Here is a 25,803-nt window from a genome sequence, read left to right as displayed (position 1 = left end):
AGTACTTCCTGTTGTGTGTGGGCCCCGAAACTGTGAAGTCTCTCGTTTTAAATAAATTATTTTTAAATGACAAACCTGTTTTTTTATGGTCTTTTCTGTGTTGTGGCTTTTGAAAGAAAGTGTCACAGAAACAACCATGAAATGTAAATTTCAGCTTTGTCGGGGTTTCTTACGAATCACGCGTCCTTCTCTCTGCAGTGTTTTTTCATTTTCTGGTGACGACACACAAACTGAGATGTTTTCTTAGTCTTTACACTGTTGATGTTGTATTTTATCAATGCAAAGGTTTTAGTTTTGATAAAGAATTGAAGTAGGCGCTTATGAACTTTTTTATTTTGTTAGGTTTTATTTTTTTTATTTTTTGGGGGGGCACTGCACTCAAAAACAAACCAAACAGAAAAGTTTAAACATGTCGTATGAGGACGCAAATAAACGTCACAGTAAAATTCGGAGTAAATTTGAACACCACTGAAGTCAAATCATTGAAACCATTTAATTTGAAAATCATGTAGATTGACATTCTTTGTCTTCCTTAATTTTTGAACACAAGAAACTTTCAAATTAATTGTTAAATTGTTATAAATTAAATGGTTTAAATATGTTTTAAAACTTTATACTCAGTTTAAAACATATTTTGAATTCAAAAACTACTTTAAGTTTTCCATTTAATACAAGCATCAATTTAGACACATGGTTTTCAAAATAAAATATTTCAATGCTCTGTTTTTATTTCAGTGTGCAGGATTTTATTGTTTCAATGTTAAGTTTAAGTTTCAAAATCAAGTGTCTGGGAATTGCAAAACATTTAAAAAAAAATATTTCCTAATTACAAATTTTAAAGTTTGAATTATTAATGAATATATTTCAGGGGTTTAAAAATAATCAACTTATTTCCTTTTATAACTGTGAATTGCGAAACTACAACCAGATTGTTTTAGTTTCAGACGTCACACCCAGCTCTATTTTTATTCCGTTTTTTTAGAAGACGTGCAGATCTCCTAGCTTTCGTTTTGTTGTTTTTTTACAGTGTAGATGACGTGCAGGTTGTGTGTATCGGTGTGTGATCAGAGCTCCTCTATATTTTCTAAGTGGTTGAAAGTTGTCATGTCAAAACTGAAGTGTAGATTTCTCTTCCTGCCTTCTGTCTGAGCTCTTTTATGAGTCCGCGCTCTTGTTTTGTAAAAAAAAATAAAACTTCCCGTTGGACCAAACCTTATTTTGGATGTGTGCTTTTTTCAGTACGTAGGTACACCCGATACCTATAACCTATAACCTGCCAAAATAAAAAATAAATGAATATATAAATAAATGACTCAACTGCAGGAATGCATGAAGAAATGTAAAAAGAAAAGAATAAATAAGTTTGGAGGACTAAATAAGGGGTGAAATACAAAATGCAGAAATAAATAAATAAATGCCTAAATACATACATTTAAAAATAGATATAAAATAAGTGCAAAATAAATGATTCAATAAAAGATAATTGCAAAAATACATAAATTTAAAAATGAATAGAAAATAAATATATAAATAAATAAAAGGGAAGATTAAACAGAAGAGTAAATAAGGGAATTAATACAAAGATAAATAAATAAAGAAGCAAATTAAAACAAAAATATCAATGTATGTCACATTTTATCAATTAATCAATAGCTACATTAACTTTTAATACTATTTTTGCTACATTTAATGACATTTATTCCTTTATCAAGTCATTTTTTCATTTATTTATTTTCGATTTTGGCAGGTTCTGTCCTCCATAGCACTTTCTCTTGTCTTTACGGTCTAATTTTAGTGAATTTCTATCTTATAATTATGAAATTACCAAAAAGTTCCAACTCAAAGAAACTCCTAAAACCACAACACGTTTTTTCCTAAATTTCGAAAGCTGGTTTGAGTTCATTTTAGGTTCATTTTCTCTCTAAACTCCTGCAGAGTTGAAACGGCAGAATAAACCTTTTAAGAGGCAGATCAGGAATAAGTCGTTGAATAGCGTTTCGACATTAAGCTGCTTCAAATCGTCTCTCACTGTGGACAGTCATATGGAAATATCTAATATTAGTCTGTATTTCCATAATCTGCAAGTGTCCTTGTGAGTCACCATACATGAAGGCTGACAGATGGTCGACCAGCGGAGCGACAAAATACAACAAGATGTACCTAAAAAAACATCATTAAATAGACACAGTTGTCCAAACTGTCCATTTAGGAGAGGGTTGCTTATAGAAGTGATAAATGTGCCTCATGGAGAGAAGAAGAAAAGAAAGTCTAAATACAGATTTAAAGTTTCTCCTGTCCAGCTAAATAATGAAAAGGGTTTGTAATGTTTCATTTCTGTCTGAGTCTGAACTGAAACCTGAAATCTTCCTGCAGAGAAACTTAGACTTAATGGAGGACGGAACCTGCCACAATAATTGATTAAATAAATAAATGACTCAATAAATACATATTTCATTAAATGTAACATAAATGTGACATAAATTCAGATTTCTGTTTAAATTTGTTTCTTTATTTATCTTTGTATTAATTCCCTTATTTATTTACTCTTCTGATTATTTTTTTTCCCTTTTATTCATTTATTTTATGGAGTCATTTATTCTTTTATTCATTTATTTGTTATTTTGGCAGCTTCTGTCCTCCATATAAAAGTGAACTGAATATCTCTCTGTGTTTTAGACCGTTTGAAGACGCCGTCTTGGTGGGACATTTTCAGGAGGTTTTGTGGGAATAAAACAAGACATTCTCGTAGTAAAATGTCTTCATGAACGTAAAGTTTTTTGTCGACGTTCCGTCAGGTTGTTAAATAAAGAGCTCTAAGAGTCAGAGTGACTCTGCTGTAACAGGATTAAATGATTGACTTGGCTGGAAGTCCGTTTTTAATTTACATTCATAATCAGTACAGTTATTAAATATACATGAACACACAGTGTGGTCGACACTGACTTTATGTTTCATCCTTCTACTGAGGCTCAAAGTCAGTCAGGACTTCTGTCTCTGATTTTATTGATTTTATACACAAATAACTGTCAGTCAGCAGCTGTTTGTGTGATGAACGAACTTTATTTGGTCTTTTAAATGACAAAGAGGCAGAACCTGTTTAATCCTCGACACTAACAAGACTAAAGAAAGTCATAAACTAATATCTATAACCTTCTTCCCAGTTCTTGGTTTACATCTTTTTGTGAACATTTTGCATTTCTTTTTGGACGTTTTGTGTTTCTTTGTTGATGTTTTGTGTCTCTTTGTGGTCATTTTGCCTCTCTTTGTGGTGATTTTGTGTCTCTTTGTGGATGTTTTGTGTCTTTTTGTGGTCGTTTTGCGTCTCTTTGTAGAAATTTTGCAACCCTTTGTTGACATTTTGTGTCTCTGTGGACCTGTTGCATCTCTTTGTGGATATGTTGTGTCTCTGTGGACATTTTGTGTCTCTTTGTGGACATTTTGCATCTCTTTGTGGTCATTTTGCATCTCTTTGTGGTCGTTTTGCGTCTCTGTGGTTGCTTTGCGTCTCTTTGTGGTCATTTTGCATCTCTTTGTGGTCGTTTTGCGTCTCTTCGTGGTCGTTTTGCATCTCTTTGTGGTCATTTTGCATCTTTTTGTTGACGCTTTGCGTCTTTTTGTGGTCGCTTTGCGTCTCTTTGTGGTCGTTTTGCGTCTCTTTGTGGTCGCTTTGCGTCTCTTTGTGGTCGCTTTGCATCTCTTTGTGGTCGTTTTGCGTCTCTTTGTGGTCGTTTTGCATCTCTTTGTTGCTTTGCCAGTGTTACCTGTAAAAATACTCCATCAGAAGTAAAAGTTGACACAATCAGGCAGCAGGTTAGGAACTTTTCATCCATAATGTATCTGATGTATATTTTTCATTGTAATAATTAGTATTACATTAATAATAATAACAATAAATAATAATTAAAACTTGTCTTCTCTGTGTGTGTCGATAATGTAAATCTACTATAAGTCAAACTTATTTTATACCTAAGGGATCAGACTTCATTGATTAGAGATGTTTGATCAATTAATCAGCAGCTGTGGGACCTCGTTTATTATGAATCAGTGAACACTTCCACACAGCGCTGCCATCGTCTGTGGCATATATGACGTATTGATCAGCTGCCTCATCAATAAATGAAAAGAGCTCCGGGGCCTTCGGAGCGCAGTGATGAAACAGAGACTCTATTAAAGACAGAAATCCTCCTCTGATCCTCGACACTCTCTGATCTCTGATCAGTTCAACTGTTTGAAAATGAAGAATTAGAATCAATTAATCTGCTGATTTTATTATTATTTTATTTTATATATCTCTGTGGTAATTTCAACTGTCTTTGTGGTCATTTTGCGTCTCTTTGTTGTCGTTTTACGTCTCTTTGTGGTCGTTTTGCGTCTTAGTGGTCGTTTTGTATTTCACTTTGGTGGTTTTGTCGCTGTATTAATTTCACTGAAATCTTAACTATTATCTAACGTATATAATTATGGAGGTATGGGCGGTGTTGGACGGTGGAGAAGATGGACTTTTTCTCCGTCCTCTCTTTCTCTGTCCTCTGAGGTCCTGATCAGAAAGCTGCTCAGGGTTTCATCTTCTTCATTAAAATGCTTCGCCCTCAGGCGGCTGCGTCGCTTCACAAGTCTCATGCATTTACACAGGTGTTAAGATAAGGTAAGCCTGACACACACACACACACACACATACACACACACACACTCTCACTCACTTAAATCAAGGTAAAGCCAAGCGAGTCAGCACGGACCCTGAGCAGGGTTTGAAAGGATGTTTGATTTTTCTCCATTTGAATATTTGAACAGTTCTGTCCTGTTATCTACAGTCCAGCATCTCAGTGTCAGTCGGTTCACATCCTGTCAATGAGTATTACGTAGAGCTGTCAGACGATCAAAATAGTTAATCATGATTAATTGCACATTTTTTATCTGTTCAAAATGAACCTTAAACGGAGATTTGTCAAGTATTTTTTGGACAATTTTCAGACATTTTGTTTGACATTTTTTCACATTCACATATCTTGAGGTCAGAGGTCAAGGGACCCCTTTGAAAATGGCCATGACAGTTCGTCTTCGCCAAAATATAGCATAAGTTTGGAGCGTTATTTAACCTCCTTCACGACAAGCTAGTAGGACATTATCTTTGACCGGTTGGGACTTTTACTTGAAGTGCTTTCAATACATTTAGCTGATCATACTTAGATGCTTTTACTTAAGTAATGTTTTGAATGCAGTATACTTTTACTTGTAGTGGAGTATTTTCACACAGTAGTATTATTGCTTTTGCTTCAGTAAAGTCACTATAATCACAGCAGGTGTATCAGTGTTTGTACACATAGCAGACAGACGTGGAGTTCCACAAGGATCTGTACTTGAACCACTTTATTTCCAATCGGTCTCGTAATAAACAAAAACCCCGGATTATTTTCGCTATGCTATAGACAGATCTTCCTGTAACAGCTGATGAAACTGGAAAACTGCTGGTCAGACGTCTCTTGACGTTTAAAAGCTTCATTTGAAGCCCAGAAGAAGAAGTGAAACGTTGCATGCTGGTTCAGTCAGACGTAGATCAGCTTTCATGGATGTTTCTATGGATTTTATTATCCTGATGACACGTAAACATGCCGTTGTTTCATGCTATTTTTCTGTCTTTTTAATCAAACTCTATTAAATTGAGTTTAATTCCTCATCAGCACAGCAGGCAGATTTGTTAATGTCCTCATTAAGGCCTAAGTGATGTTAATAAAACCACCAACCAAACCTCCTCCTCCTTGTAAAACATATTTATTTAATTATTTATTCCAGTCTGTGTGATACTTTTAAAACCTGAGCTGCTGTATTATCCCACATGAGGATTTAAAGGTTTAACTCTTTCACAGTGGATTGGTTTAATTAGGATTTGGAGGAGAAGGGACTGAATAGGAAAATTAGATGGAGAGAGAGAAAGGAGGTTTATTTTCCTGCAGCTTTTCTCAGCCGTGTGCTGAATATTATCATTAATGCTCATGAAAAATAGAATATTATTATTGCATTTAAGTCACCGGGGGAACTAATCCTGTAATCTTAAACCTTAACACAGAAGGTGGAGGATTAACCCTCTGGAGTCCAGGTTAATTTTGTCTTTGTTTAGCACCTTCTAGCATGACATCCTCTTTTTCAGCAAAAACTTGGCTATCAATCAAACCTCTCATTTTGTCAATTTAGTACAAAGCTGCCAGGGAAAAAAAAGACACAGGTTCCCCTAAAAAATGTTCATATCTTTGTTGATTATCCCTGAAAATATTATTTCAGAACAGTTTAAGGTTTTAAAAAACATTGTTTTAATATTTATACACAAAAAATACAGCAGAAACATGTAAGAAATAGAGTCCATACATATTACTAATAATACACCTGGCATAATAAAATAAAAATACACACATATACTGTACATGCATCCTGTTTTTAATGTGAAAACAGAGTGACGAACCAGATCCTGTGAGGTGTTCTGCAGTAGAGGAGTGCTGGTCTCTGATCTGTGGCTCTCTCTAGTGTTCATGAACAAACACTACATCCACAAAGTGACTGAACTGATGTGACGTCTCCGTCTGTCCCTGGAAAACAAAACTCTATGCAGTTTGTTTTTAGCCATTAGTGGAAATGTAGATTTACATCGAGGGCCCAAAAAACAGTGGTGGGAGAAGTATTCACATCATTGACTTAAAACCCGTCTCCAGACAGTTTTACTTCCTGTTTTTTGGTTAACGTTCTTTCTCAAATAGAGAGTGGGGGTGTGGTTAATAGTAATTACCTAATAATTCATTACCTTGGCAACCAGATTGCATCGTTTTTCAACCAGTTTAGACTAAACCAGTTTAGATGCTTTTAATGTTTATCAGACCTGGAATGAGACCAGAATTATCTCATCACACCGACTCTCTCTCACTCTCCCTCTTCATCACCGTCTCCTCCTGGCGAGGCAGCCGTCGGGCTGCTGCTACACCGAGTAGCCGCATAACTGTTTCTACAAAAGGCTAGCATCAACGTTAGCTTCTCTAACAGGCTAGCATCAATGTTTCTCCAAAAGGCTAGCATCAATGTTAGCTTCTCCAAAAGGCTAGCATCAATGTTTCTCCAAAAGGCTAGCATCAACGTTAGCTTCTCCAAAAGGCTAGCATCAATGTTTCTACAAAAGGCTAGCATCAATGTTAGCTTCTCCAAAAGGCTAGCATCAATGTTTCTACAAAAGGCTAGCATCAATGTTTCTACAAAAGGCTAGCATCAATGTTAGCTTCTCCAAAAGGCTAGCATCAATGTTTCTACAAAAGGCTAGCATCAATGTTTCTACAAAAGGCTAGCATCAATGTTAGCTTCTCCAAAAGGCTAGCATCAATGTTTCTACAAAAGGCTAGCATCAATGTTTCTACAAAAGGCTAGCATCAATGTTAGCTTCTCCAAAAGGCTAGCATCAATGTTAGCTTCTCTAACAGGCTAGCATCAATGTTAGCTTCTCCAAAAGGCCAACATCAAGGATTCTCCAAAAGGCTAGCATCAATTTTAGCTTCTCCAAAAGGCTAGCATCAATGTTAGCTTCTGGAACAGGCCAACTCCAATGTTTCTACAAAAGGCTAGCATCAATGTTGAGACTTATTTGAATGAAGATGTTGATGTCCAGTGGTTCTTACATGGTAAATCTGATGCTACCAGCTACTAGTCCAAACCTTTTTATGTTCGTCGTGCCATTAAGTATTTTTACAGCCGGAGCTCACAGCAGTATGGCAGAGGTCAGGCTGTGTCACAGTCCTGGTTTTAGCTAGAATGAAGCAGCCCTGTGTTAAACTGTATACTACATGTATGTGTAAGCTTTGGTGGCCAAGGACAATTCAACAAATCAGTGAATGATTAATACACAAACCCAATAGTGTTGTTATGAAATCCTAAACTCACAGTAGATCCTGAAATCCCCTTTCAACCTGCAGAGAGGTACGCTGGCAGTGAAATATGACTTGCATAACTCTTGGCAAAAAACATGAACAATAAATGTTATGAAATTATTGGCCAGCACCTTGTAACTGGGCCACCATCAGCTTCTATAAAGGCTGACCGGCTCAGTGAAGCTCAGTCGTTTCGTAACGTGCAGCTACCATCTGAGATCTTGGTGTTTATTCCAGTTATATCCTGAATCTGATCAGCTGTAGCATCATGAATCTGTGGATCAGCAGTTATTTCCTGGTAGCGGGGCTGTTTCTGAGCAGCTCGGCTCTGACACCTGAAGAATGCCAGCCCTTGGTCACGCCTTTGTCTCTGGCTGACCCCTCCATGGTAAGTCCTCATCTGACTACTGACTGGGTCTTTGCGTTTGTTTATTAGCCGTTGAAGCAGTATTCAGCTTTTTGGGAAATTACATAATTAGCATTGCAGTCGAGTTGTAATGAAGTTTAGAAAATTTAAAGTTTACTTCCATTATTGAAAGATGTTTTTGTCTGCTGTCACTAACTGACTTCATGTTTGTTTGCAGATGTACGGCAGGATGAACTTCCTTGCGAGTTACACTGATAATGAAGAATGTAACGCCATGTCGAAGATGGGCGAGAGCTCCTGGGCGAATACCACCGAGTCACCATCCAGCCCCAACGAACTTATTATGAGTCAGCTGAACACGATGTGAGTTGATAACAGTACAACTGTACAAATACACATTAACTTCTGTAAATCGTAGTTTTATCATAATTAATAAAACATTTGAGGAACACATTAAAACCTGCTAAAGGTGTGCCAGGTCTACCGCTATGCAGATGATACTCAGTTTTACCACTAAAACCTCTTGAATCAACACAGTCGTTGTAACACACAACAGCTGAGTTGCATCAGTTCATCAATTCACCCTTTGCTAAGCTACGCCTGCGGGCTGTGTATTGATGAATGGATCTCGTGATACGATACGTATCATGATACAGAAGTTTGAACACAATAGGCAAATACCCTCGTATTGTCAGTTAGCATCCACAACCTTTCTCACACCGGATCCCCAAAGCAGATGTTTTAGTCCTAAACAGGGGTTTTTCTTATGTGACCTGTAACCTCACAAAATAATGTAGTTAGCTAATTATATGGTAACTCTTGGCCATGGAACTAATGCTAAGTTACTACTGTTGGTAGTAAGCCAGTTATCTGGGAATGCTAACATTAGCAGCTTAAATTAGAGCAGATAAAACATTGTTAATCCATTCCTTACACTTTAGCCGACCCTTTTAGTGCTGACGTCATGATGAGGTCACGGTGTTAGCTGAAGGTTAAACAAAGAAAAGACTGGAGGCTAACACTAGCAGTGGGCTAAAGTTACACATCAAAAATGTCATCTTGCTTTGTTGTAAAGGTGCCAGAATCCAGATATCACATACATTTGAGATGACAAACTGTGATTCGAGGCTCTTGCGAGCTACGATATCAAAGAAACGTTTCAGAGATGGAGAGTAAATGTTGCTAATATGTAGCCGTCTGCTAACTGCAGCCAATGGCTCATCATTAGCAGAAGGCTAAACTATTAGAAACCCTTTCTCTCCATCTCTGAAACGCTTCGTCGATATTGTACGACTCTCTTTTTGACTGACTTTAGTGAAGGATAGTTAACTATAGGCCTCCAAAGATTTATACGGCCTCAATTTATATTTACAGCGCTACCGACAGCCACCAGCCTACGGTGACCAGACGTCTCGGTTTGTCCGAGACAGTCCCGGTTTCAAGCTGACGTGTCCCGAGTCCCAACAAATATCTGTATAACACTCAAATGTCCCGGTTTTCAAAAGTCACTCACAAATTGTCCCGGTTTTCACTACAATTAAAATAATAACAATATTATACTTACATAGACATTTATCATGTTCCACTCATTAATTAATTTGTGCACACGAGATAAAGTTATCTTAACTTAAAACTAAAGTTGAAGAAAAATTTCCATAGGCCCAGACAACAATAAGTATCTTCTGAGTAAAACTCTCTACAGGACTCCCAAACTCTCTACAGGACTCCCAAACTCTCTTCAAGACTCCCAAACTGTCAGTGCATCATGAGGGGGATAGTCCTGTGATTAAAGGGGAAAAAAGTAGTGTATGTGATAAGTCATGATGTCACAGCCTCTAATGCACCCTCCTATAATGCCATCTCTCTGAGCCCACTCCGTGCTCAAATGCGCCACATGTGTGCCAAGTTAGCCATCCTGATGAAAACGCATATGGTGCGTGCATGTTAGCGTGTGCCCGTGTGAGCGGGCGTGCATGAATGTGCGGTACACTTCAGTGTCCCGGTTTGGGGGTTTGAAAAATATGGTCACCCTGTACCAGCTCGCTGGTCGGACGGCTGGTTACTTAGCTAGCCTAGCTTGCTAATTCAGCCATGCTGTCATGCAACACAGAAAATGAGGTGAACAAAGTTGTCACTCATCTGGCGAGAGCACTGTTCTTTCCTACACTGTGACAAGAGTGTGTGGATGAAGCATTAAGTTGCTAAATTTTACTCATTTAGCGACTGGCTCGTTAGCTAGCTACCTTGCTAATTCCACCATGCTACAGAAAATGAGACCAACAGCAGACAGCGCTGGGTCACGGTCCCTCTGCCTCACTCCTCGCCGCTAGGAGATTACTTCACCGGGAGGAGAGCAGGCATTAGCTAGTTAGCTTGTCAGTCTCCGGACAAGCTAGCTAGCTAACTAGCCAGTTCCGGAGACAGACAAGCTAGCTAGCTAACTAACGTTAGCCAGCCGTCTACTCCTCCTGAAGTAGTCTCCAGCGGCGTAGGGGTCGGCTAATCTGGTCCCATTGATTAATATTAACTTTCTCAACTAACACTCGTGATCCTGGAGAGTGAGTGACAGTAAATATTGAGAGAAACTAGAATGTTCTTCAGCCATTGTTAAAAACAAGCCAGCAATGCTTGCTAGCCAGCGTTAACTAACGTGTTCAGAGAATTATTCTGCCTCAACTTAATGCTCCGCCCAATAAATACCTCACCATGGTTACTAACAGAGAAGAGGTCCATATTCAGTAGTAGTAGAAATAATAGGCTAATTAAACCAAATCAATCCCAACTCAACATGAAAGCTCAGGAGCTATATTTTGATTAATAGTAAATAAATTACTTCTTGTCTGTGTCTTGATCTCAGGAGAAGTTTGACAAAATAATCATAACTGAAGCCTTACTATCCTTTTTTAGGATCTTAAATCGTAAAACAGCTCTCCCAGAATCTGAACTCACCTCTTCCTCTTGTCTTTTTTTCTCAGAAATGGAACCTGCTTTGCCTCAACTGTCACCGTAACTATTGACGGCAACACTGCAACATTGTCAAGTAAGTTACCTGATCTGACACGATAGGCCTACTGGAGATTCTTCGTGTAAGGCTGGGCATTCACTGTACGACTTAAGCCTGATTCTGGCCCGAATTTTGAGCCGCACGACTCATATTCGAGTCTGACTAGATTTCAGCTTCGTCGGGAGTCGTTTTCCGTGCAGTGTTCGGGGGGGACAAGGACCGATTAAGTCCTCCCGACCGGCCGTTGGAGAGTCTGATAAATTTCTGACATGTCATGTTGTCAAAAACACATTTCAAGGCTAAAAAAAGCAACAAGGGAATCAATAAAAAATAAATCTGACCTTGTCCGTCCTCAGGCTCTCGCACAGTTAAAGCAGAGAAGCCGATTCCCCAACGTCAACACCTTGTTTGTCCTCTTTTTACAGTAATCAGAGCGTAGCTATTGAGATAACAATGTACAATAGATACAGTAAAACTTAGCTAGCTTACCTCAAATTATTTTCCGTCCACGTCTTCCTCGCCACCTGCGAGTCCATATAACGTTACACCGCCCCCACTTTTTTTAAGACATTTCAGCAGACGGGATTGCACAGATGATGAGGGCAGTACGTTTCTGCCTTGTTAGCATCGTGACCCGTCCAGATACACATAGATACTTTTCCTGTTTCAGATGATGAATATTGTTTTATTTAAAATGTTTTGACTTTCTTTCTATCCTCAGTCGCCAACATCACCACTGTGTTCCACCTGCTGCCGAGTTGTGACGGCTGTCTGCTGATGAGCTTCAACAGCACCGCCAGAAACCTTAACAAGATGTTACAAATGTTGAACGTCAACAGCAACATTACGGGGGAGGAGATCAACTTTCGTGGTGTTTATCTGATGGGTAAGAAGGAATGAGCCTGAGAGAAAATAATACATTTTATCTGAAACATTCGTCCATTTTTGTTGTTTTGTTTCCAGCCAGAGAGTCGACCCTGAAGGACTCGGACATGGAACATTTCAAGAAGCAGGCGAGCTGCCTCGGCTTCTCCAGAGAACCAGACTTCCTCTACGACCCCAAGAATGGTGATTCACCTTTTAAAGCTTAAATGAAACTATTATTAAATGATTAAATAATGGAATCAAGATGAGTGATGTCAGACATAACTGATTTCTCTATCTCTGTCTTTCTCTCTGCAGGTTTCTGTGCTGAAGGCGAGGGCATTAAGATAACATTCTGAAGTGAAGAACAACTTTCAGAAATATTTCAAACTGAAATTGAGAAATTAAAGAGACAAAAAGTAACTAAAAACATCAAAAGTGTGGTTCGTATTTTTTATTCATTATCTAATGAAATGGTGTAACACCGAGGCTTTCAAACTGTGAAGCGCAGGGAGGTGTGGAGGGAGAAAGGTGACGTAAAGATACTGGGTCAGGGGCATGCAGGTATTCTAACAACAGGAAGTTAGTTGTAGTTTTTCAGCAAACCTTAAAGTTGAAGTCAGTAACTTTGAGCAAATATGAAACAAGAAGGTTTTTTATAAAACAGTCAATATGTCCTGCGGGTAGTACATGAGAAAGATAATCTGTAAAAAAAAAAAAAGAAATAGGGCTGTGATAATAACACGTTAACACAAATTTGTTTTAACGCGACTAATTTCTTTAACACATTAACACAACTTGTGAATTTTAGGTTGTAGTTGGCTCAGTTTTAAAGCTAGAGTGAAGATACCATATGAAACTAAAAAACCTAATGAATCCATTGGTACCAACCATGTCATACTAGCTTGTAGTGAAGGAGGTTAAATAACGCTCCAAACTTACGCTAAAGTTTGGCGAGGAAAAACTCATTTGACCTCTGACCTTCAGATATGTGAATGTAAATGGGTTCTATGGGTACCCACGAGTCTCCCCTTTACAGACATGCCCACTTTATGATAATCACATGCAGTTTGGGGCAAGTCATGGTCAAGTCAGCACACTGGCACACTGACAGCTGTTGTTGCCTGTTGGGTTGCAGTTTGCCATGTTATGATTTGAGCATATTTTTTATGCTAAATGCAGTACCTGTGAGGGTTTCTGGACCATATTTGTCATTGTTTTGTGTTGTTAATTGAGTTGCATTAATAAATATACAGTATGCATACATTTGCATAAAGCAGCATATTTGTCCACTCCCATGTTGATAAGAGGATTAAATACTTGACAAATCTCCCTTTAAGATACATTTTGAACGGATTAAAAATGTGAGATTAATTGTGATTAACTGTGATTAACTATGGACAATATTTTTCACAATTTGTTTAATAGATGGACAGCCCTAGTATAAAAAATCATGTTCCTCTGTGTCCTCCAGCGCTCCTATTGGCATTTACAGGATAGCGCCAAAGGAAAACAGCCAATCAGAGCTGAGCAGTCTCTGGGCAGCTGCCAATCACTGCTTGCAAAACTCGTGAACTCCAATAAAACAGTCAATCTAGGCAGCACTGATGAAATATGAATCAATATTCTGTCACTGTGATGCCTATTTCTCTCCTCAAATGTTTTCAGAAACATATTTTAGTGATTACCAGTAAAATGAGAATGTTTGCTCCGGTGGACGGTACTCGGTTTGGGCTCGACTGTTTTCAACATGGCAGCCGGGTCACAAAATTCATTAATTTTACGCTACCAGATATTTAAAGCAATCTCAAACTCAAATCAGAAGAAACAAATCACCGGCACGCACAGATAAAGGGTCTTTCTTAGTTTATTCTGGGGGAAAAAAACGTGTTTCAGCTATAAGCCATCATCATGTGGCTTATAGACTGAACTACTGTTGCTGTAGCTTAGCTTACATTTCTCTGGGGGTTAGTGTCAGTATAGTGAAGCTTCATTTAATGAAGAGTAACAGGCAGTTTAGCTCACTACACTTTCTAAGTAGCTTGCCCAATACTGTCTATTTTTAGTTCTATGGAAAACAGACACCATGATTTTTTGAGAATATTGTGCTTAATTAACAAGAGAAAAACTTTTTATATTGCATCATCGGAACAGCATGTTGCACCATCAGCATGGGCAGTGAGGAAAGTATTAATCTCAGGCGCTGGTCATGCCAGAATGCACGAGCTGACAACAGTATTTTCTTGTGTTCCTTTCTTCATTGCTCAACAGCTTGTTTGCTGCTGACCCAGGTCCTCCGAGGCCGGAGGCCGGCAACATATACACACTGTATTTGTAAGCGTTGGTGGCCAAGGACAATTCAACAAATCAGTGAATGATTAATACACAAACCCAACAGTGTCCTTATGAAATCCTACACCCACAGTAAATCCTGAAATCCCCTTTGAACCTGCAGAGAGGTACGCTGGCAGTGAAATATGGCTCGCGTAACAAAAAACATGGACAACAAATGTTATGTAATTATTGCCCAAAATATTGCAACTAGGCCACCATCAGCTTCTATAAAGGCTGACCGGCTCAGTGAAGCTCGGTCATTCCGTGACGTGCAGCTACCATCTGAGCTCTTGGTGTTTATTCCAGTTATATCCTGAATCTGATCAGCTATAGCATCATGAATCTGTGGCTCAGCAGTCATTTCCTGGTAGCGGGGCTGTTTCTGAGCAGCTCGGCTCTGACACCTGAAGAATGCCAGCCCTTGGTCACGCCTTTGTCTCTGGCTGACCCCTCCATGGTAAGTCCTCATCTGACTCCTGACTGGGTCTTTGGGTTTGTTTATTAGCCATTGAAGCAGTATTAAGCTTTTTGGGAAATTACATAATTAGCATTAAAGTTGAGTCTTAATAATGTTTATAAAGTTTAAAGTTTACTTCCATTATTGAAAGATGTTTTTGTCTGCTGTCACTAACTGACTTCATGTTTGTTTGCAGATGTACGGCAGGATGAACTTCATCGCGGGTTACACTGATAATGAAGTATATAACGCCATGGGGAAGTTAACCCAGAGCTACTGGATGAATATCACCGCATCACCATCCAGCCCAAATGAAGCTATTTCGACTCAGCAGAACAAGATGTGAGTTGATAACAGTACAACTGTACAAATACACATTAACTTCTGTAGTTTTATCATAATTAATAAAACATTTGAGGAACACATTAAAACCTGCTAAAGGTGTACCAGGTCTACCGCTATGCAGATGATACTCAGTTTTACCACTAAAACATCTTGAATCAACACAATCAGATTCCAACTCTTGTGTTGTCAGTTAGCATCCACAAACTTTGTCACACCGGATCCCCACAGCAGATGTTTCAGTCCTAAACAGGGTATTTTTCTAATGTGACCTGTAATCTCACAATATAATGTAGCTAGCTAATGATATGCTAACTCTTGGCCTTGGAAGCAATGCTAAGTTACTACTGTTGGTGGTAAGCTAGTTATTCGAGAATGCTAATGTTAGCAGCTTGCATTAGAGCAGATAAAACACTTTCCTTACACTTTAGCCGACACCCTTTTAGTGCTGACGTCATGATGAGGTCACGGTGTTAGCTGGAGGCTAAACAAAGGAAAGACTGGGGGCTAACACTAGCTGTGGGCTAAAGTTACACATCTAAAATGTTATCTTGCTGTGTTGTTAGGTGCCAGAATCCAGATATCCTATAGTGAAGGATAGTTAACTATAGGCATCCAAAGATTTAAATGCCCTCAAATTATATTTACAGTGCTGCCGACGGCCACCAGCTCGCTGGTCAGACAACTGGCTACTTAGCTAGCTTAGCTTGCTAATTCCGCCATGCTGTCATGCAACACAGAAAATGAGCCAAACAAAGTTGTCACTCATCTGGCGATAGCACTGTGCTTTCCTACGCTGGGACAAGAGTGTGTGGATGAAACATTAAGTTGTTAAATTTACTCATTTAGCGACTGGCTAGTTAGCTAGCTACCTTGCTAATTCCACCATGTTGAGAAAATGAGCCCAACAGCGGACAGCGCTGGGTCACGATCCCTCTGCCTCACTCCTCGCCGCTAGGAGACTACTTCACCGAGAGGAGAGCAGGCGTTAGCTAGCTAGGTTGTCAGTCTCCAGACAAGCTAGCTAGTTAACTAATGTTAGCCAGCCGTCTACTCCTCCTGAAGTAGTCTACAATGGCGTAGGGGTCGGCTTATCTGTTCCCGTTGGTTAATGTTAACTTTCTCAACTAACACTTGTGATCCTGGAGAGTGAGTGACAGCACATATTGAGAGAAACTAGTATTTTCTTCAGCCATTGTTAAAAACAAGCCAACAATACTTGCTAGCCAGCGTTAACTAACGGTTTCAGAGGATTATTCTGCCTCCCCTTAACGCCCCGTCCACTAAATACCTCAACATGGTTACTAACAGAGAAGAGGTCCATATTCAGTAATAGTGGAAATAATAGGATAATTAAACCAAATCAATCCCAACTCAACATGAAAGCTCAGGAGCTATATTTTGATTAATAGTAAATTAATGACTTTTGTCTGTGTCTTGATCTCAGGAGAAGTTTGACAAAATAATCCTAACTGAAGCTCTAGTAGCCTTTTTCAGGATCTTAACTTTGTAAGCCAACATGGAGGAAGTCGTAAAACAGCTCTCCCAGAATCTGAACTCATCTCTTCCTCTTGTCTTTTTATCTCAGGAATGGAACCTGCTTAGCCTCAACTATGACCGTAACTATTGACGGCAACACTGCAACATTCTCAAGTAAGTTACCTGATCTGACACGATAGGCCTACTGGAGATTCTATGTGTAATGCTGGGCATACACTGTAAGATTTTAGCCCTTTTCTGGCCGCACGACTCATATTACAGTCGGACCGAATTTCAGCTTCGTTAGGCGTCGTTTGCCATGCAGTGTACGGGGGGGTCTTGGGACTGATTAACTCCTCCCGACCGGCCGTCGGACGACTGGCATGTCATAAATTTTGGTTGTCCGTCCACAGGCACCCGCACAATCAAAGCAGAGCAGCCGGTTCCCCAACGTCAACGCCTTTTTTCTACTCTTTTTACAGTAATCAGAGCGCAGCTATCAAGATAACAATGTACAATAGATACAGTAAAACGTAGCTAGCTTACCTCCACTTCTCTGCTGTCCACGTCTTCCTCGCCACCTGTGAGTCCATATAACGTTACGCCGGCGCCTCTTTTTTTAAGACGTTTCAGCAGACAGGATGGCACAGATGATGAAGGCAACACGTTTCTGCCTTGTTAGCATTGTGACCCGTCCAGATACACATAGATACTTTTTCTGTTTCAGATGGTGAATATTGTTTTATTTAAAATGTTCTGACTTTCTTTCTGTCCTCAGTCGGCAACATGACCTCTGTGTTCCACCTGCTGCCGAGTTGTGATGGCTGTCTGCTGATGAGCGTAAACAACACCGCCAGAAACATTGACAAGATGTTACAAATGATGAAATTCAACGTCAATGTTACAGGGGAGGAAATCCACGCTCGTGGTGTTTATCTGATGGGTAAGAAGGAATGAGCCTTAGAGAAAATAACACATTTTATATCTGAAACATTCGTCCATTTTTGTTGTTTTGTTTCCAGCCAGAGAGTCGACCGTGAAGGACTCGGACATGGAACACTTCAAGCAGCAGGCGAGCTGCCTCGGCTTCTCCAGAGAACCAGACTTCTTCTACGACCCCAAGAACGGTGATTCACCTTTTAAGCTTAAATTAAACTATTATTAAATGATTAAACAATCAAATCAAGATGAGTGATGTCAAACAGAACTGATTTCTCTATCTCTGTCTTTCTCTCTGCAGGTTTCTGTGCTGAAGGCGAGGGCATTAAGATGCCGTTCTGAAGTGAAGAACAACTTTCATAAATATTTCAAACTGAAATTGAGAAATTAAAGAGACAAAAAGTGACTCAAAACATCAAAAGTGTGGTCCGTATTTTTTATTCCTTATCTAATGAAATGATGTAACACCGAGGCTTTCAAACTGTGAAGCGCCTCCTCAGGGAGGTGTGGAGGGAGAAAGGTGAGGTAAAGATACTGGGTCAGGTGCATGCAGGTATTCTAACAACAGGAAGTTAGTTGTTGTAGTTTTTCAGTAAACCTTAAAGCTGAAGTCGGTAACTTTTAGCAAATATGATGAAAACAGTATTTTTTTATAAAACAGTCACTATGTCCTGCCAGTAGTACATGATACAGATAATCTGTAAGAAAAAACAATAGGACTGCGATAATAACACGTTAACGCAAATTTGTTTTAACGACACTAATTTCTTTAATGCGTTAACACAACTTGTGATTTTTAGGTTGTAACAGCTCAGTTTTAAAGCTAGAGTGAAGATACTGGTATCATATGAAACTAGAAAACCTCATAAATCCATTGATACCAACCATGTCATACTACTTATCATGAAGAAGGCTAAATAACGCTCCAATGTTATACAAAATCTTTGGTGAGGAAAAACTGTCATGGCCATTTACAAAGGGGTCTCTTGACCTCTGACCTCCAGATATGTGAATGAAAATGGGTTCTATGGTTTACAGCATGTAGGGCCATCAGCATGGACCATAAGGGAAGTATTAATCTCAGGCGCTGGTTATGTGCATACCAGAATAAATCTGTGCACAAGCTGACAACAGTATTTTCTTGTGTTCCTTTCTTCATTGCTCAACAAGCTTGTTTGCTGCTGGCCCAGGTCCTCTGAGTCCAGAGGCCGACAACATATACTTAGTGTATTTGTAAGCGTTGGTGGCCAAGGACAATTCAACAAATCAGTGAATGATTAATACACAAACCCAACAGTGTCCTTATGAAATCCTACACCCACAGTAAATCCTGAAATCCCCTTTGAACCTGCAGAGAGGTACACTGGCAGTGAAATATGGCTTTCCTAACTCCGGTAAACAAATGTAACTAGGCCACCATCAGCTTCTATAAAGGCTGACTGTCTCAGTGAAGCTCAGTCGTTTCGTGACTTGCAGCTACCATCTGAGCTCTTGGTGTTTATTCCAGTTATATCCTGAATCTGATCAGCTGTAGCATCATGAATCTGTGGCTCAGCAGTCATTTCCTGGTAGCGGGGCTGTTTCTGAGCAGCTCGGCTCTGACACCTGAAGAATGCCAGCCTTTGGTCACGCCTTTGTCTCTGGCTGACCCCTCCATGGTAAGCCCTCATCTGACTCCTGACTGGGTCTTTGGGTTTCTTTATTAGCCGTTGAAGCAGTATTTTTGTGAGACTCTTCCTCAGTTCATGCTTCTCGTGGATTAGCATTAGCAATACATTTGAGTCAGAGCTAAGCTTACATTTCTCTTAAAGATAAATACACGACAACACGGCACAATGAAAATCTATTTAACCCAATCCTGCTAACTGTCCCGAGGTGACTGGCCACTGTCAGCCGCTCTTTGGTAATTTACAGCTGGCTCTGATGTCTCCAAAGCATTTTGATATATGATATAATTCCTTTTGGAAGATACATTTTGGTCTCAGAGATGATATAATATTTGTTGCTGCCACATTTGTTCAGCTGAAAGTAAAGTTTGACCTAATCATCACAGCCCAGGACACAAGTTCAAACTCGGTGTGCTCAGTATTGAGAAACACCTAGTATCCTTCTGCTTACAGTCTTTGTGTTATGTTAGGCTAAACATGTCCAAATTAAATTAAACACAGGACTTTCACCCAGAAGACTGCTGTTCGTGTCCTCTGTGAAACCAAGTCAACCTTGACTTATTTTACCTTAGTTTTGTTACGTAACTTCTGTACTTGATGTAACTAACTGAGTTGTTTTACGTAACAAACAAACTTATTTTAACCCCAACCTAACCACGTAAACCTAACAACTAAGTAAACCTCTGTTGGAAGTTTATTTTTAAAAGAGACTCTACATGTAATAAGTAAATGTAACTTTGAAAAGACTAGGGGTGTGTTCCACTCAAGACGATTCAATATGCATCTCGATACATGGTCTGCGATACAAAAACAATAGGTCAACAGTTAAGCACGTAATGTTCGATACAGTTCAATAGACCCTTTCAGTGTGGACGTCACGATGAGGTCACGGTGTTAGCTGGAGGCTAAACAAAGGGAAGACTGGAGGCTAACACTAGCAGTGGGCTAAAGTTACACATCTAAAATGTCATTTTGTTGTGTTGCTGGGTGCCAGAATCCAGATATCACAGACATTTGAGATGACAAACTGTGATTCGAGGCTCTAGCGAGCTACAATATCGGAGAAACGTTTCAGAGATGGAGAGTAAATGTTGCTAATATTTAGCCGTCTGCTAACCGTAGCTGTGAGCTGCTAGCTAGCTAACTAACCAGTTCCAGAGACAGACAATCTAGCTATAGCTAACGTTAGCCAGCCGTCTACTCCTCCTGAAGTAGTCTCCAGCGGCGTAGGGGTCGGCTAATCTGGTCCCATTGATTAATGTTAACTTTCTCAACTAACATTTGTGATCCTGGAGGGTGAGTGACAGTACATATTGAGAGAAACTAGTATTTTCAATGGCTGAAGAAAATACTTGCTAGCCAGCGTTAACTAACGTGTTAGAAGAATTATTCTGCCGCCACCTAACGCTCCGCCCACTAAATACCTCAAAATGGTTACTAACAGGAAAGAGGGTCAATATAGCACTATTTTGATACGATTCAATTTAGTTTAACTTAATTCATAGTATTCTCATGCCGTGCCATATATTTCCTATACGATGGCATAATGCAGCTCATTGGCCTAGTCTGTTCCTGTCCTGTTTGGTGGCTGACCCAAACCACGCAGTGATGGATGTGCAGAGAACAGATTGGATAGCTGCAGTTTAGAACTGGATCAGCAGCTCCTGAGGCAGGTTGAACTTCCTGAGCTGGTGCAGGAAGTACATCCTCTGCTGAGCCTCCTCCCCAGTTTTAAGAGCGTTCAGCTCCAGGTTGTTCTGACCACACCAGAGGGCCAGCTGATTAATGTACTGTCTGTATGCAGACTCATCACCGTCCTGGATGGGGCCGATGACCGTTGTGTCGTCTGCATCTTCAGCCCTACTTCCATTATTGAAAGATGTCTGTGTCTGCTGTCACTAACCGACTTCATGTTTGTGTGCAGATGTACGGCAGGTGGAGCATCATCATGGGTTACAGTGATCTTGAAGAATTTAACGCCATCATGAAGATAACTGAGAGCTCCTGGATAAATATCAGCGCATCACCATCCAGCCCCAATGGAGCTATTATTACTCAGGAGGAAAAGATGTGAGTTGATAACAGTGCAACATTAACTGTACAAATACTCAACTTAATAACTTTTAAATTATAACTCGAAATCCAACATGGCATGTTCATGGCACAGGTTCATATCCTGTTCATGACGACAAATTATGTTGAAGATATATGGTATTACAGACTAAGCCTTTAAAAAGATTAACTGTAGAACAGACATGGACTCGTAAGTTTGAAGTGTTTATTTGCGAAGAAACCAGATAACACAGGAACAGTCCTTCCTTATATTCTTCGTCCGGCCGCCCCACATTCCAATGATCCAATCTGACTAATATGGTCACAAATTCCTTAGCATCCCCAAAGTCTTACACAATACCCCTGTGAGGACATCACAAACACCAGCTAGAGCCATGCTCATAAGGACATCAGCCTCCAACCAGGCCCGTGCGACCCCTTACACAATAATTATAGTTTTATCATAAGTGAGAAAACATTTGAGGAAAGAAAACACATTTAACACTGTTAAAACCTGCAAAAGGTGATCACTTTTCATTTTGAAGCCCATTTTCCTTCCTTTTTTTGTCTATCTGCTGCTCACCGCTATGCAGATGATACTCCGTTTTATCACTAAAACCTCTTAAATAAACTTAAGTGCTGTAAACACACGACAGCTGAGTTGCATCAGTTGATGTTCATCAATTCACCCTTTGCTAAGCTCCGCCGAGCTGTGTATTGGCAAGAATCTGGCGATACGATACGTATCATGATACAGGGGTTATTTAAAGGCATTTAGTCCCTGTAACATCCAACATCATAGCACTACTTTTTGTGCAATCTCAGTTGATGTTTGTCATTTCACCCATTGCTAAGCTACGCCTGTTACTACGCCCGTCAAGCTTTCTATCCTAGCACGGCACATATGTAGTTTACAATGAAACACAGTTTAATTTATTCCTTACACTTTAGCTCTTGTGCTTTTTAGAAATATAGAAGTTAAACCAAAACGATCCAAATTCAAGTTAAACTTTTATTCATAGTAAATTAATGACTTCAACCCTATCTTACGTTCTGCGCCCGTTGGCGTGTTGGTCTTAAAATGAGGTGTGATCAGGTGCACTGTTGGTGCATCGCTATCTTGACGAAGAAGAAAGCAATTGTGCCATTGACAAACAAAAACCTGGTCTAAAGTCAAATGCGCAGTATTTTCTAGCTATTTAAAGGACGCATTATTCAGATAGTAAGATCCGTCAACATAGGCAGGTTCACAACACGCGTCCACTCTGCTTATTACACAGCAGCGCTCTTCCTCCTCAGTTAAACAGGTTATCGGTGCTCAGATGCAGTCAGATAGAGTTGTTGATGTCAGAGGATTGGGAGACGGCGGAGGCCGAGGGTCCACTAGCCAACAACCACATACCTGTCCCTTCACTCCCTTCATAATACCCCATGGCAACGTTAAATCAGCACCCTCGTCAATGGACAGCGATAAATAATAAACGGAGTGACCTCCCAATCAGTAAACAGAATATGAAACTCCTCAATATAAGACAATTCTAGGGCTGTACCGTACAGTTGGAAGCGTCAAAGCTCCATTCATAATGTTGACATTCAAATTCTAAATCAACATTTGAGTGCTGCGAAGCTTTCTTTTTTTTTTGCATATCTACTCATTGTGTTTAAGCAGTATTTCTGCACAGTTGCGGATGCAGATCCGGCTACACTAATATTATTAGTATTATACTATTTGTAGAATTAGACTCCAGTGGTGGCTGTGTAGGATTATTTCAGACTTGTGTGATCCAAACATTTCCAGTAACTCCAGAGAGTTGTAAAGTCCAAAATTCCCAATGTTTTTAATCTAACTAAATATTCTGCTTAAATCCATATTCGTTACTCTATTTAGATAGCAAGGTGCAGATGCTCCTTGCTTTTAAAGGGAATAGGAGATGACACCCTAATTGGTTTAATTCATACACCCAAAACACACCTGTGATTAATTAAGAGACTAAGTACAACCCCTTTGCCCCTTGCGCCTTACTTTGCACCCAGATTATGCGCCGTTTCACTAGCAAAAGTGGAGTTGGACATGTCCTAAATGCACTTTAGACCATGCGCTATGGATGGTGTAAATAGGGCCCTTTCTGTGTTGGTTTAAAGGTCAAGCATCTTGACCTCGGGAGTAGTAGAAAACAGTCAAGCTCCACTTACTAGCCTTTTTCAGAGCTTTCAAACATATCACTCAGTCCTCATCAGTGGAAGGAATCTGAACTCACCTCTTCCTCTCGTCTTTTTTTCTCAGGAATGGAACCTGCTTTGGCTATAATGTCAACGTAACCATTGATGGCAACACTTTGTCAGTGAAATGTAAGTTACCTGATCTGATACGATACTGGAGTTTCGATGTGTTTGTTAGTTCTAGAGAATACAGCAGGAGAGATCATGTTTCTGACTAATAAAAAGCTGCTGATTTATCACACATATTGATGCTTGTAGGGGTTCAATTAACTGAAGGATAAAGATACAGCCATCATCAGGTCAACATTTAAAGTGTAAAGTGAAAAAATATCCATCTTGACTGAGGACATTGTTGGATTATGTAAATCCGAAATCAGTTTCCAGAAAGTTGACAATACACACGTTCTTAGGTTTTCAGTCTACGGGCTAAATATACAGTTTCTGTTTCAGATGGAGAACATTGTTGTTCTATTTCAAATGTTCTGACTTTCTTTCTGTCCTCAGTCGCCAACATCTCCTCGGTCTTCCACCTGCTGCCGACTTGTGACGGCTGTATGCTGATGAACATCAACAACACCCACAGAGACCTCGACAAAATACTTCAAATGATGAATATCAACAGCAACATTACAGGGGAGGAGGTCAAATTTCACGCTCTTTATCTGATGGGTAAAAAGGAACAAGCCTGAAAGAAAATAACACATTTTATATCTGAAACATTCGTCCATTTTTTGTTGTTTTGTTTCCAGCCAGAGAGTCGACCCTGAAGGACTCGGACATGGAACATTTCAAGAAGCAGGCGAGCTGCCTCGGCTTCTCCAGAGAACCAGACTTCCTCTACGACCCCAAGAACGGTGATTCACCTTTTAAGCTTAAATTAAACTATTATTAAATGATTAAATAATGAAATCAAGATGAGTGATGTCAGACAGAACTGATTTCTTTATCTCTGTCTTCCTCTCTGCAGTTTTCTGTGCTGAAGGCGAGGGCATTAAGATGCCGTTCTGAAGTGAAGAACAACTTTCAGAAATATTTCAAACAGAAATTGAGAAATTAAAGAGACAAAAAGTGACTCAAAACATCAAACGTGTGGTCCGTATTTTTTATTCATTATCTAATGAAATGGTGTAACATCGAGGCTTTCAAACTGTGAAGCGCTTCCTCAGAGAGGTGTGGAGGGAGAAAGGTGAGGTAAAGGTACTGTGTGAGGTGAAAGGGTCAGGTACATGCAGGTATTTTAACACAGGAAGTTAGATATTGTAGTTTGTCAGCAGCTGGAGCTGCAGCGGTGACACAGATCATGGTGCTGACTAAGATACCTTAAAACACCTTGAGACGGATTGCTTCAATTTGCATCAAAAAACACACTCCTTCTTGGAGTCATAACTCGGTGAAATCTGAACATACAGACATAAACAACCATAAATCCACTGAGAAATCACAGAAAAAGGACACTTCAGAACGTGCCTGAGAATCATCGTGTTTCTAAGTTTTCTGCTGTACCAAAGTAATCCAGTGATAGTTGTCCGTACATCCATATGTACACTACAAACAGGAGCTGATAATACATGATTCATCATCCTTTTAATGGAAACTATATATACAGTATATACTGAATATGTGTATGTATATACAGTATGTATATATATATATATATATATGTGTGTGTGTATATATGTATATGTATATGTACATATACATATACATATATATATATGCTAACTTCTCCAACCGGTTAACATCACCTGTACTTTATGGAACAAGCTTGATTTTTTTCACATCTAACACAAAACAAGAAATAATATTAAGCTATTTTTTGATCTGACAAAAAATAACACATTTACAGTACTTAAGGGCTTGAGCAACTATGTGTGATTCCTGGCGCAATTGAAACGGGATCAAAAAATTATAGGTCTCTTGCCATTAACTACTTTAGGCTACATATTTTTATCAAATTAAGGTCCTTTTTTCCTGTGTTCCTTTCTTCATTGCTCAACAGCTTGTTTGCTGCTGGCCCAGGTCCTCCGAGTCCAGAGGCCAGCAGCATATACACAGTGTATTTGTAAGCGTTGGTGGCCAAGGACAATTAAACAAATCAGTGAATGATTAATACATAAAAACCCAACAGTGTCCTTATGAAATCCTACACCCACAGTAAATCCTGAAATCCCCTTTGAACC

General features: G+C 39.5%; 3 protein-coding genes and 1 long non-coding RNA gene across 6 annotated transcripts in view; 2 read left to right on the top strand and 2 right to left on the bottom strand.

Annotated features, from left to right (window-relative positions):
- Nucleotides 1-25,803, bottom strand: part of LOC119503753 (zinc finger and SCAN domain-containing protein 2-like) — a 681,462-nt gene that overhangs the window by 394,845 nt on the left and 260,814 nt on the right.
- On the bottom strand, nucleotides 90-25,414 carry LOC119503874. Its single transcript, XR_005210398.1, has 3 exons — nucleotides 25,403-25,414; nucleotides 22,556-22,565; nucleotides 90-1,212 (listed from the first exon to the last, which is right to left on the bottom strand). It is a non-coding gene; the product is annotated as an uncharacterized LOC119503874 (long non-coding RNA).
- Nucleotides 8,070-12,565, top strand: LOC119503825. The gene is made up of 6 exons (XM_037795849.1): nucleotides 8,070-8,286; nucleotides 8,483-8,628; nucleotides 11,241-11,305; nucleotides 11,991-12,155; nucleotides 12,233-12,337; nucleotides 12,452-12,565. The coding sequence occupies exons 1-6, from the start codon at nucleotides 8,167-8,169 to the stop codon at nucleotides 12,490-12,492; spliced, it is 642 nt and encodes a 213-aa protein (XP_037651777.1). The 5' UTR covers nucleotides 8,070-8,166; the 3' UTR covers nucleotides 12,493-12,565.
- LOC119503824 lies at nucleotides 14,705-24,709 on the top strand. 3 transcript variants are annotated; one of them, XM_037795846.1, is made up of 6 exons: nucleotides 14,705-14,924; nucleotides 15,121-15,266; nucleotides 16,855-16,919; nucleotides 17,524-17,688; nucleotides 24,373-24,477; nucleotides 24,591-24,709. In XM_037795846.1, the coding sequence occupies exons 1-6, from the start codon at nucleotides 14,805-14,807 to the stop codon at nucleotides 24,629-24,631; spliced, it is 642 nt and encodes a 213-aa protein (XP_037651774.1). In that variant the 5' UTR covers nucleotides 14,705-14,804; the 3' UTR covers nucleotides 24,632-24,709. The 3 variants fall into 3 exon arrangements, with proteins under 3 accessions (XP_037651774.1, XP_037651776.1, XP_037651773.1); XM_037795848.1 differs by lacking the exon at nucleotides 24,373-24,477 and adding an exon at nucleotides 17,768-17,872 and having other exon boundaries at nucleotides 14,707-14,924; XM_037795845.1 differs by lacking the exons at nucleotides 24,373-24,477; nucleotides 24,591-24,709 and adding exons at nucleotides 17,768-17,872; nucleotides 17,986-18,105 and having other exon boundaries at nucleotides 14,716-14,924.

This window comes from Sebastes umbrosus, chromosome 15 (assembly GCF_015220745.1).
Source record: "Sebastes umbrosus isolate fSebUmb1 chromosome 15, fSebUmb1.pri, whole genome shotgun sequence".
Classification (NCBI taxonomy): domain Eukaryota; kingdom Metazoa; phylum Chordata; class Actinopteri; order Perciformes; family Sebastidae; genus Sebastes; species Sebastes umbrosus.
Note: the sequence above shows the minus strand (reverse complement) of the source record. Positions and strands in the feature narration are given on the sequence as shown.